This window comes from Alligator sinensis, unplaced genomic scaffold (genome assembly GCF_000455745.1).
Source record: "Alligator sinensis unplaced genomic scaffold, ASM45574v1 scaffold172_1, whole genome shotgun sequence".
In the NCBI taxonomy this organism is placed as follows: domain Eukaryota; kingdom Metazoa; phylum Chordata; order Crocodylia; family Alligatoridae; genus Alligator; species Alligator sinensis.
The window spans coordinates 1,439,123-1,451,551 of record NW_005842168.1 but is presented as its reverse complement, the minus strand read 5'-3'; the positions used below and the strand labels follow the sequence as shown (position 1 = coordinate 1,451,551).

The window sequence follows — 12,429 nt, the reverse complement described above, 5'->3', positions numbered from 1 at the left end:
GGGGGGGGGGGGGGGGAGGCGAGCTGACTCCAGCATCATTGCAGTTTGCAATGTTGCAAACTAAACAACGTGCAAACTCATTTAAAACCCCCCAAACTCTTGCATGTGTACAGTGTGATGCCATTAAGCCACACCAAGTGACCTTTTCATCACGTGTGCGTGGTAATGGCATCACATGTACAAGCACCCTGAGCTCACAGATGGGGCACACCCAGGTTTTTTTTTCCCTAGAGCTCCATCAAATTGACATATTTCTAGCTTTTTTTAGCGCGGCTCTACAAGACACTCCTGCATCTGGCCTTCCACCTGAGGGGCAAGGGTCTGATTCTGGAGCAGCTGCATGCGAGTACCTCCCCGTTGACTTCACTGGAGGCTGATGGCAGGCAGCAGCTGCAGAACTGAGCCCCGGAGAGGTGGAGAGGCAAGAAGCAAGACACGGACCGGGTCAGGCTCGATGGCACAAGATTTAGAAGGAGGTTAACTCAGGAGGCAGTGCTCCTCCGGTCCTCCCCCCACCCCTCCGGGAAAGGCTCTGTGCAGTGAGGAAAGGGAATACAGGTAGACAGCAGCAGCAGCTGTGCAGGCAATCAGTAGAAGGTTGTATTTAAGCCAGCAGGCTCCCTGGAGGGGTGGGGAGAGGGGTGGAGGGGGTACCTATTAGCATAAGCAGCCCTGGAGGCAGGGGTCTCTCTTGTTCCAGCCTTTGGATGGAGTCCTATAAGATAACGAGCACCCTAAGGCACTTGCCCCCTGGGTGGAGGCCTCCTCTGCTGTTTGGCCCCAGGGACTGTCGGGGAAGGAGACAGCTGTAGCGTTGGCTGAAGTTTCTTTTGTTTCTCAGCAAAGGTGGGGCCTGGGCTCTGAGCACGGGGGACAGCCGGTCCTCGTGTGAGCTTCACGCTGAGAGCACTAAAGCAGAGCGTGCTCTTGTGGGGTGTCTTGCTCACGTAAGGGGCATGTGGAAAATAAAGCAGGTTTTTACCAAGGGTCTAGCAGCGCAAGGTTAACATCCTAGCGTGGAAAAGGCCCTTCGTGCAGGTGCATACGTCGAAACTAGGAGTGGCTTTGTCCACCCTGGGATTTTAATCCCCTGTTGGGTACACATTGTAGTCAAATCTCCACCCTTTCCCTATCAAAGACAAGGCTTGGGTGGTGAACAGCAAGAGCACTTCAAGGCCTGAACAGCAAGAGCTCTTCAAACAACTGCACAGACCTGAAGTTATAATTATGGTTTGCCTTGGCGAGGTGTGTGATCTCTATTCGGTAGATGGGGAAGCAGACAAACTACTTACCATGAGGTAGAAGTGGAGCTGACACGGTGTAAAAGCCTTCTCCCCTTTATCTCATGGTACGTAGTCCATCTGACCAGAGCCAAGACACAGATCATTTGCTTTGCATGCAACTCCAGAGGGAACTAATAGCTCACTTGCTCCAGGCTCCAGTAAGACCACTACAACAGACTTCCTTTCTCCTAATCCAGAGCCCGTTCAACTCACTAGATGTCTTTCCATTGACTCCAGCGGGCTTTGATCGGGCCCTAAATGTGAGGATTTACTTTAATTTCCTGTCTGCTGAGAATGCTGTTAATCAGAGACCCAACCAATCAAGCAGTGATACATCAAATTGCACGCACCGATGTCTTCCGTGTTAACAACCAGCTTCTCCGACATCTCACTGGCAGTTTCTACCCAGATTTCGTAGGTCAGGTACAGGCACAGGTTGACACGGCTGAAGTAGCAGGAGTTTGGGCCCTGGGTGATGTAGTCTTTGCACTCTTCAACTTCTGTTGCTCCCCTGAGCCAAAGGGAAAAAAATTAGGCTTCTTTGCAGTAAGGTCTAATTCAGCTGCCCCTCATCTCACGCTTCATCTAAAAGAAGGTACAGTATTTCTTTTCAAAACTGCAGCATCCTGACCTGCATGTACCCGAGTCTCTAGGTTATTCATTTCTCAACCCATTGCACCGCCGCTGGAATATGCTTGTGTGCTGTCAGCCATTTCCTTAGGACAACCATTTGGATGGATGGCATGGCAAGGTGCACTTGGTATGTCCAGCTCCTAACACCCATCCCTGAGGCACCTACCTCCTGTATAGGCCTGCCGGAGGAGTTAAAGAGGGTCAGACCAATGCATGTGATTCACAGACACACATAAAGTGGGGGCTGCTTCTTTCTGACTTCCCGGCAATTGTCCAAGCACCCACAGCAGCACATTATAAGCTCTGGAAGACCCATCTGTACTGTAGGGCCAAATATGTGAATAGAAAGACACTTAAACAATTATTTTCACTTCCATCTACTTTTTCGGAGACGGTGCAATGCAGCCATTGCGCTGCTTGTCCAGCCCAGCCCACAGTGCGCACAAAACGCTAATGGAGGGGGGGAAACCCAAATGCAGAGAATGAAACAATCTCAAGCAAGAGTTGCATCCTAGCCTGCTGTAAGCCCTTGCAAAGTTGTGGGCTCTCCCATGAGCCTGTACTGCGCTGAGGATTGTGTTTCGTGCCGCAGATAAAATTTCCGTCCACTTTTCCTTACCTCATCTTGTACCTGAGGTGGAGAGTTGCATTGGGCTGAGCACCATCCTGTGGACTCCAGTGGCATGACATGTACTTGGGATAAAGCATGAAACACTGCAGGTTGAAGTGGGAAGACACTCCTGGAGACAACAAGGGGAAAATTGGGGAGGGGAGGCTGCTATAGCATCCGTCGTGCTGATTGCCATTCACTTTTGCTACCAGACCTAGGCAACATCATACTGGTAATACTGTGAAGCCTGTACTTGTAGAGAAGTTAGCATTCAAAGAGCTATAATATTCCTACTGCACTTTTACCCCACATATTCCAGGAGGGAACACCGCCTTCTTCACAGCCTAAACCAGAAATGTATTTGGAAGAGCATCTCTACCTAGCCTGCATCACAGCCAGGCTGTTTTCACCTCCATCCTCTAGTTAGGGCTCTAACAGAGTGCTACTGCTACGACTCTATTTCAGGGGCTTTTAATGTAGCTGTTAAATTTACTCCAGGCTAAAACCTTGGCAAGTGAAATCTCAACCTGGGGTTCGTTTTGTTCTAAATCTGGAAGCAAACATCTGTCTACCTATTTTAGTGCAGAAGAGCGCAGAAGCCGAGAGCCCTGAAGTAGGATTCCAGATGCTATTCTGCTTTGATTAAAATGAACCATTTCTTTTTTGCAGGCCTAGAATATGTCAGATGGGAAAGTAGCTTTTTGATATCCGGGACAGGAGGAAATGCGGGAAGGCCGCAGAGTTGGTTTGTTTAGCATCGTGGCTTTCAGCACATGCATGCTGTGAGTGATTCTTCCCCCCGCAGATGACTGTTAACACCTGGCTCAGGCCACAAGGTCCCCGTGCACGTGCTTCTCTCTTCCCCATATTTGTGTAGCTACAAGCCCCTGCCCACAGCACTGAGTCTCAGATAACAAAAGCAGATGCTGCCACATCGCCCCATCTGCAGCTCCCTGCCACTGGCCGGGAGGCCTTCCACCTCCCCTGCTCCACGTCAAGGCCCGTTCCCTCCCTGCCCCAGCTGGCCAAACAAAGGCAGAGCAAAATCTCGATGCACCTGCAAATCTTTGCTTACAGGACAGCAGGCTGGCATGCCCCGTGCAAGGGGAGAGCAAGGGAGGTGATGCATGGGGCATCCTGTGCGGTAGCTGGCAGCCAGCCCCCTGTGCACTTGCTCCAGTGTATAGGATACAGAAGGGGCAAGCTGTGGTCAGAGACAGGGGTTCAAGAGTGACTCTCATCACACTAATGAGATACTTAACTGCATGTTTTCCTAAGGGGCCTGGCTCCTGCTGTTAAGCCAGAATAACAGGGCAGCTGCACAGTGCTCTTAATCATTGAGGATCAGGTTCCCATGTGCTGCTTATCGCTGCCTTATAAGCACAACACCCCCAGCTGCCGTGCCAGGATCCAGGCCCGTCACCGCAAAGCCCGTTATCTCTCTGATCAGCATCTGACTAAAAGCTGCCACCTCCTCCAGGAGAGAGGTGGTCTTTGTGCTCAGCGCTGTACAAACACAGACCAACATGGGGCCCTGGTCAGGATTGGGCATAGGATCACAGCCACCCCTGGGGGTCCCCCCATTAAGTCCAGTAAAGGAAGGGGCTCTCCCTTCCCTCTGATCACACTGCCCTCGCTCCCAGCAGCCCAGATCATTTCTCACGGGGCACTGTGATGAATCCCTACGACTTCTCAGCGCTTGGTACCGAGGCAGTGGCTTTTACCTTTCGGTTCCAGGTACCGGCTGGAGATCCGCACAATCGCAGCACAGATGAGGAAGTAGTAGTTAAGCAGCCCTGCCATCTGGGGAAACATAATGGATGCAGCATACGGACAATTAAAAAACGCAGCAACAGCATCTACCGAGAGCTCTGTTTCTAGCTTTATTTAAAAACTCCAGTGCTTCAGCTCCCTAACGATGCTGCCCGTGGCATAGAAACAGTGCCTGCGCTGCCTCCTCCTTCCCCCCGCACCCTCGGTGATCTGGTACACGATGTGAAGAAAAAAGTGTGTCACTCCACCCAAACACAAGCAATCGCTGGGGTTTTGTGGTGGGTAGATGCTTCCCCCAAGTGACTGTCTGTGCTTAGGCAAAGCAGTGTGATGATTGATAACTACCTTCTTTCTTACCAATATGAGATGAACTAGTTTTTACAACTGGCCTGTTCAGTGATGCCCTGCGGGATACAGGACTCCTGGGTTCTGCCTCCAGCTCTTAGTGTGGCTTTGGCAGGAGCTTAGTCATTGCTCTGCACTTTGGATTAGCTTTCTGTAAAATGGGTGCACTGCTTGCTGCAGCATGCTGAGACTTCGAGCAGCAAGGCTGGAAGGGGCCTCTGGAGGTTACTTAATTAAGGATTGCCTCTACAGGGCTTTGTGCTTCCCAGAGAACAGGCGATCCATCACTGCACTGGACAGCAGGGCCTGAGTTATATTTACTAAGCAGAAAATTGAGGCCTTCTGACAGCCTGGCATCGTAAAAGGGGCGTGCAGTTCACAGTGGGAAAGAGATAGCTGTTCCATGGTGGATGGTTAAGCAGATGAAATACCGTGGGTTGTTTTTTTCCCTTCTCCTTGATGGCTAGATATGTTCTCTGTGAGCAGCATATCCTGGGGTTAATGCGTACGCTGACCCGTTCGCTGCTGCGATGGGATCGTTGGACCAGGCTTCTCACCAGAGCCAAAGTCTGCCGGAAACTATCGCAAATTGGCCGTATCTGTCCCACTGGCTCTGTCGGTGTTTCACTGGAGCTGTGCTAGTGCAGCCTTGTCAGAGGAGCCAGCGGAGCTCCTTCCCCAGAGCAGCATGGAAAGGGGGTTTTTATCCTGAGTGCCATGCTGCCCAGCTCAGGGGCTAGGCAAGGGCTCGCACTCTTGGCAGCCCATGTGCTCTGCAGAGACCCTGGCACTGCATGACAGCCCCTCGCTCTCCGAGGCCTCTTCCCAGTCTGTCCAGTCCAGTTACCACGAGGGTCTAGACCAGGGTTTGGCCTCGTGAGAATGCATCAACGGCCAGAAAGGAAAAGGCTGCGCCTGCGTGAGTGCTAATGCAGCACACCAGGAAGAGATGCCCGCACATTCACGGGGCGTTAGCAGGAGGGAGAGGATTGCACCATGTATAATAATTTATAATTGGCAAGGATTATCCCATAATCTAGTCTAATTAACAGAGATCGCAAGCACTGTCTAGTGGTCCGCCAGCATGGGAATTAAAGCTTCTAATTACGGGCTGATCCTGGCACTGACTCCCTCCCTCCATGTCCCTGGGCAAGTCCCTTTCCCCTCCTGTAGAAGAGAACTGCTTTTCAGGTGGATATAAGCAGGCCTTGCAGATAGTTGTGTTTTCCTGCCTCGGCTCAGCCACTGGCGACACACAAGAGCTGCGTGGTACAGAATTAGGGTGAAGTAATGGGTGGAGTACTGAATAACAATAGTGGGTGGACAGGAATCAAAGGGGACTCAGTGGGCCGCACCCCAGGCTCCACAGCAGTCTGTGAGCTGGGATGGAGATGGAGAGCTTCCCGCAGATCTCCCACTGCCATGACGGAGAGATTAGCAATGCAGTCAAGGGAAAGCTAGGCACCTATTGCCGGCCGTAAGCACCTCAGTACCTTACAAAATGTAGCCCTGTCCTTTCGTGTCTCATCTGTTAAGCTGTTAGCATTGCTCTGGAAAAATCTACCTCCCCGCCTGCTCAATGGATGCCTCCTCCAACCACTCTTTCTCTTCTTTCCCTGCTTCGCCTTTGTCTTTCCATCCCTTTCCAGTTCCTTCACGGCAATGACTCTTCACTCCCACCCACCATTTCACACTTCTGCCCCCACAGCAATTGTTGCTAATATAACCAGTCACAAAATAGTTAATATTGACATTCAAGCGCTGTGTCGGCACTAATGAGCCCATGAAATAAAGAGGTGAGACAGGGATTCTGTAGATCCATTGTTCCAGGCTGCCTGCAGACTCAGGCAGATGCAACTGCCTCCATTACACCCAATTTCTTTACAGTGGTTAGGCCAGCTTCTAATCAGTCTTTTTGAACGAGTTTCTGCAGACTCTAATAAGGGCCACAAAGGCATCAGGTGGGGCAGGTATCATCCCTGGTCCAGATCCTAACTGAAGGTACGGCGCTGTGTTTCATTCAGATGAATAGGGCTCCATGACAGCTTCACTACTGCTTTAACACAAAGTATTGTGGGCCTGATCCCGTAACTGCCCCCACCCAGACCTCCCAGGGAAGAGTGGGAATTCTGCACATGAAAGGCTTGCAGGCCTGAGCCTTTTGCAGAGGAGCCTTTGGAGAAAAACGAGAGCTACTGTGCACTGCCCTGTTGCAAAGAGTCTGAACTGTGGCTTATTGCCCTCCTTTCCTTCTGACCTGAGTAATCTGCAGAGGGATGAAGTGCTGGCTGGGCATCGCTGCCCTGGGGACATGACTTGTAAATACCTGCCATTTGGTGCCACCTGGTGCATCCCAGAGACAAATTATTTCCTTTCCAGAAGCTAGGGATAAAAAGTCAAGCACGGCAGGGAGGCTCTAGCAGGCACCAGGAGAGGAGGATGAACCCACACCTCTTCTCTTTGCTGTGCAGTTCATAAGCCACCCCTACCCCCAGCACCAAAGTGCTCCAAGCACCCCCAGTGCAAGCAATGCCATGGAATAGGAAAGACTCACATCAGCAGGTTCCCTTTCTCTTTCTGCTGGGTGCAGGGAAAATTCGTATCTGTCTATGCAAGTCAGCACTGATTTATATACCCATCGCATTAGCTAAAAATATGAGGGGGCCGGGTTTTATCAGAGAAGAAAAAAAAAAGAACAACCTCTTTTCTGGATTATTTCTGGTGCTTAATTTTATTCCAAGTTTCTTTTTCAAAAAAGGGAACCGAGCAGTTTTGAAGGAAACAAGCTAGCCAAAGGCAATCCTGAAAAGAATCACCCAGGAGATTCTCTTGGTTCTTTTAGTCTAACAGGACTTCCCCTGCCAGAGGGACAAAGGGTTGTGGAGAGTCCCTGGCTTTATGAAGTGTCTAGTTGGCATGCACTGACCATGCTTCCACATAGCAGTGATAAAACAAAAGTGAAAGGAGAAAATGGTCTGTAATTTATGAGAATTACAGGGAGAAGCTAGTGCCTGCTTTGCTCCAATCGTTCTGTTCTCAGGATTTCCTGCTGGGAGGAGAGGTGGTCTTAGCCAGCTTTGCTGCAGGAAAACCAAAGAGCGACGATCGTGCCTGGCCTTTATACCAGCGGCATCTCATTCATTCGAGGGTGTGGGCCAAATTCCACTTATGCTCACCTGAAGCTTCAGACCTTGCACCCCAAAGCAGAGCTGCCTGCTGTGAGCCAGAGGTAGTCAGCTCAAAGGGAGATTTCAGTTTCATAGTAGGTAGGGTCGGAAGGGACCTGAGCAGATCATCAAGTCCGACCCCCTGCCATGGCAGGAAGGAATGCTGGGGTCAAACGACCCCGGCCAGGTGATTATCTAGCCTCCTTTTGAAGACCCCCGGGGTAGGAGCGAGCACCACTTCTCTTGGAAGTTTGTTCCAGATCCTAGCTGCCCTGCGAAGTAGTGCTTCTTGCTGTCTAGCCTGAACCTACACAGTCAACTTGTGGCCATTATTCCTAGTTACTCCGGGTAGTGCTTGTGGGAACAGGGACTTTCCTGTTCCCTGCTGGTCCCCCCTGGTAAGTTTATAGACGGCCACCATAAATTTGGTTTTCACGTGGTACAAAACCTTTGAGGTTAGATCCAAAGCAGTACATACGTCTCAGTGAGGCACCTTGCAACAGCCTGCCTGCCCCAGGAGGGCGATCCAGATCAACAGGGTGAGGCGTCCAGGGTGCCTTGGATTGGATATGGGGAGCTAGATACCTCCAGAAGGTGCTGAGCAGGGAACCTTGGTGCTGAAAAGAGGCGCCTACAGGTAGCCAATAGGAAATGCCAGGCACCTGACTGAAGGCCTCACATTAGGTGCCTCCGCCATCCAAGAGAAGGTGCCAAACACCTTGAGTTCAATGCCAAAAGCAGCCCCCATGGCTGCATTAAGGCAAGAAGATGAGGACAGTGGCCATCTCTTGCCTTGTAGTCTACTGGCTAGAGCACTTGCTTAGGCAGTGGGAGATATGGATTCAATGTCCTCAGCCCATCTCTCGCTTCCTAAGTGAGTGCCATAACCAGTAGGGGACAGAAGCATCTGGGTGAGGGGCAGGCAAGTATTTTGGGTGGAGGGTCACTTACTGAGTTTGGCAAACCATCAAGGGCCGCATGACAGGCAGCCAGGGGCAGATAGATATTGATTTTCTAAATTTTTTAGGGGCCCCGCAGGCTGGATAGAATGGCCTGGCGGGCCACATCCAGCCTGCAGGCCGCATTTTGCCCACCCCTGACCTGGGTGGAGGTACCCTGCAACCACCTTCTTGAAGCTGAGCCACTGAGTCACCCTGATACAAGATTCACAGGGCCAGGAGAACAAGTGAGAGGAGTGAATCTATTGCCACCTTGCCTAAAAGGTACGGGAAGACCAAATTCAGCTTTTACTTAAAACTCTGAAGACCCGTCACCTTCAGGGGGTTGCTCAGGTGTAACAGAGTGGGATTTTGCCTGTGTGATCATTTACTAACAACCAAGAACAGCCTCTGACTCGCTCACCCAGGGCTGGGCTGGTTCCAGAGGGCTGAAACCAAACTCAGCCTATCTGAACATGCAGGGAGCTAGTCCGCAGAGCAAGAGGATGCCATTTGTCCATTCACGGACCTGCTCTTTACAGTGCCTAAAATAAGGGTGCAGACACACAACATGTTGACACTTTGTATCAGGATAAAAGTGGAAAAGATGCACAGCCTACAGTGTGTGTCCGTCAGTGCGAGTTGCTCCAATCTGGGGTAAAATTAGTCCTTGGAAAGTTGGGAGCAATGACTGAGCTGTCTGCTCAGTGGAAACAAAGCTATTACTGACTTTCCTGCCACTTAGTGGCCAGGTGCTGTAATAGCCACCTGATGTAGGCAGCTATCTTGAAAGAGCTCCTTGTCTGTGGTCGCTCTGAACTCAGGTGTAAGTTAGACCAGCGCACACATGTTGTGGTTGTTCATTTAAGGAGATAATTCTGCCTTAATTTGTGGTTTCACTGCCTCAGAGAAAACAGTATTCATGACACTGGGTTATTCTCTACTGGATCTTGTTGCATTTTACTCAGTTCAGTGCTAAGTGGCCAGTTTTTTGGAAACTCGGACACTAAGTCAAGCACCAGCGCCGGACTGTGCGTGTGCAAGTTACGTGGGAAAGCACCGGGGCCTGGCATTTGTTGCAGTTGGAAGTTCCTCGTTTTCTTATTGTCCAGTTTCACACCCACGTATAACAGAGAGGGACTTAACTGACAGCCGAAATAGAGCTGGAAGTAGCTGCATTTTGGAGCATGAAAAAACTAAAGCTACTGAGTCCAAAACACCTTCAAAACAGCCCAGAATATTGTTGGCAAGGTACAGGGACAGTACTTGTGGCTTTGAGATGACCTGGGAGCCATCTCTAGTTAAAGGTGTCACTAATTGGTTGATGCCTGTTACTCACCTGATCACCACCTGTCAATCGCACATGTCCAATTTTGTGTTCTGGACTAAGCCCTTTGCATCTGATTGCATTGTAAGTAGCCAGCTTCCACTGTCTAACATACCTGTCCTTATTTTTGTGCATGTGAAATGTCACCCCGAATTCATGAACTAAAAAAAACTGACCTTTTAAAGATGTCTTTGTTAAGAATGCAGTGCAAAGGGAAGTCTGTGGCCGCAGGAGCTTCAGAGTAACTGAGAAGTCATTTAAAAAAGAAAGGTTGAGTAGCTGAAACAGAACCTATAAGCTTCTCTTGGCATCGATAGATTTCGATCTTTCAGAAATATTTGAATACTGCTTCAGCTTCTACTATCCAGGGAGAAAACAGAGATGGAAAGATATTTGGAGCCTGGACTAGATGACCTTGTGAGGTCCCTTCCAGCCCTACTTCTCTATGATTTGTCTGAAGAAGTCAAGAAGATATTTATCTGTCATCATCTACAGTTGGATCATGAGGTCATAGGAAAGTAGGGCTGAAAGGGATCTCATCTAGTCCAGCCCCCTGCTCAAGGAAGGATCATCCCTGAATAAACCATCCTAGCCAAGTGTCCGTCTAACCTGCTTTTGAAAGTTTCCAAGCATGGAGTATCCCCAGATTCTAGGTAGCCTGTTCCAATGCTTGCCCACACTTAAGTTCCTCTTAATCTCCATCTTAAATTTCCCTTGCTGCAGCTTGAGGCTGTTGCTCCTAGTCCTGTCCCCTACAGCTACAGAGAAAAGCCCATCTTCATCCTCTCTATAAGCAGTCTTCAGCTGTTTGAAGACTGCTATCAAACGCCCCCCTCCCTCCCTTCTCTCCAGACTAAAGGACCCTAGTTCTTACAGGCTTTCCTCATAAGTTTTGCCTCCCAGGCCCCTAAGCATTGTTGTTGCTCTGTGCTGGACTTTATATAAACTGTCCACATCTTTTCTGTAGTGCAGGGCCCAAAACTGGACCCACTGCTCTAGGTGTGGCCTCCCCAGTGCTGAATAGCGTGGAAGAATCACTTCCCTTGCTTTGCAAGTGACACTCCTGTTAATACACATCAGGAGGCTGTTGGCATTTTTTTGCAACAAAAGCACACTGTTGGCTCACATTCAGCTTGCCTGCCATAACCCCCAGGCCCTTCTCTGCAATACTGCAGCCGAGCCAGTCATTCCCTTGTCTGTGCATATGGCTATCCCATCCCAAGTGCAGGGTTTTGCACTTGTCCTTGTCAACTCTCATCTGGCTGACTGCAGACCATTTCTCCAGTCTATCCAAGTATTCTAGATCCTAGCCCTGCCCTCCAGAGTGCCTGCCACTCCACCCAACTTGGTGTCATACACATATTTGCTAACTGTGTACTCGATCCCATCATCCAAGTCATTAATAGAAATTCAGGGAATAGAATTATAGGTTTGGGAGGGACCTCAAGGGTCTGTTAGTCCAAACCCATGCACAAATACAGGACTCTTGTGTTTCCAAGGCATCTGTCCAGGATGCCTGTCCAACCTCTTGTTGAAAACCTCCATTGAAGGAGATCCCACACCCTCCTGAGGCAGCACATTCCATTTTCCTGCTGTTCTTGCAGTAAGGAAGTTTTTTCTGAGATTTGTTCTGAACCTTTTTTTCCTGCAGTTTAAACCTATTGCTACATGTCCTGCCTTCCGTGGCAAAGGAAAACAGCTTCTTTGTGGCAGCCCTTCAAATATTTAAAAATGGCTGTCATGCCTCCCTTAATCTCCTTTGCTCCAAATCAGATGTCCATAATTCATTCAACCTTTCCTCATGCAGCTTGCTGCCAGCCTCTGTCGTCTTCACTGCTTTTTTCTGGACCCTGTCCATCCTACTTAAAATGCAGGGTCCAAAACCAGCATCTACAATTGCTCAGGCCTAACCACCACCAATGAATATCTCCCATGTCTTACTACATTATTCTGTTATTGCCACCCAGGACAGTGTTTGCTTTCCTTGTGGCAAAATTAATACTCAGCCTCCAGTTGCTTTGCTGTGATGACTTTGTTGAATTAGTGGCACTTTAAAGACAATTGTACTGCATGCCACTGACTGAAAGTGGTACTTCTTGAAGCAGCCTGACCTTGTGGTGGCATGTTGGACTCTACCCCCATCCCATTTCCACAGCCAATGATAGCAACGTTCATTTATCCCCACATTTGGCCAACTCTTACTGCTGCAGTATAGGCTTGCTTAGATGTTCTGTGGCCAGCCCCCTCTCCACTGCCCGCATACATCTAGCACAAGCAGCGCTCTTATCCACCTGCAAAGATCTGCAAAGGGATATATATCAAGAACAATGCAACTCATACCTTCACCAATTAA

General features: G+C 49.7%; 1 protein-coding gene across 1 annotated transcript in view; it reads right to left on the bottom strand.

Annotated features, from left to right (window-relative positions):
• LOC102380171 (cytokine receptor-like factor 1) overlaps positions 1-4,329 on the bottom strand; it is an 8,822-nt gene extending 4,493 nt beyond the window's left edge. The window contains exons 1-3 of the mRNA XM_006025839.2: positions 4,251-4,329; positions 2,536-2,656; positions 1,634-1,794 (exon numbers count right to left, since the gene is read on the bottom strand). Of these exons, the coding sequence (XP_006025901.2) occupies positions 1,634-1,794; positions 2,536-2,656; positions 4,251-4,329 (361 nt within the window). The remainder of the gene's footprint in view (positions 1-1,633; positions 1,795-2,535; positions 2,657-4,250) is intronic.
• Positions 4,330-12,429: the final 8,100 nt, after the last annotated feature.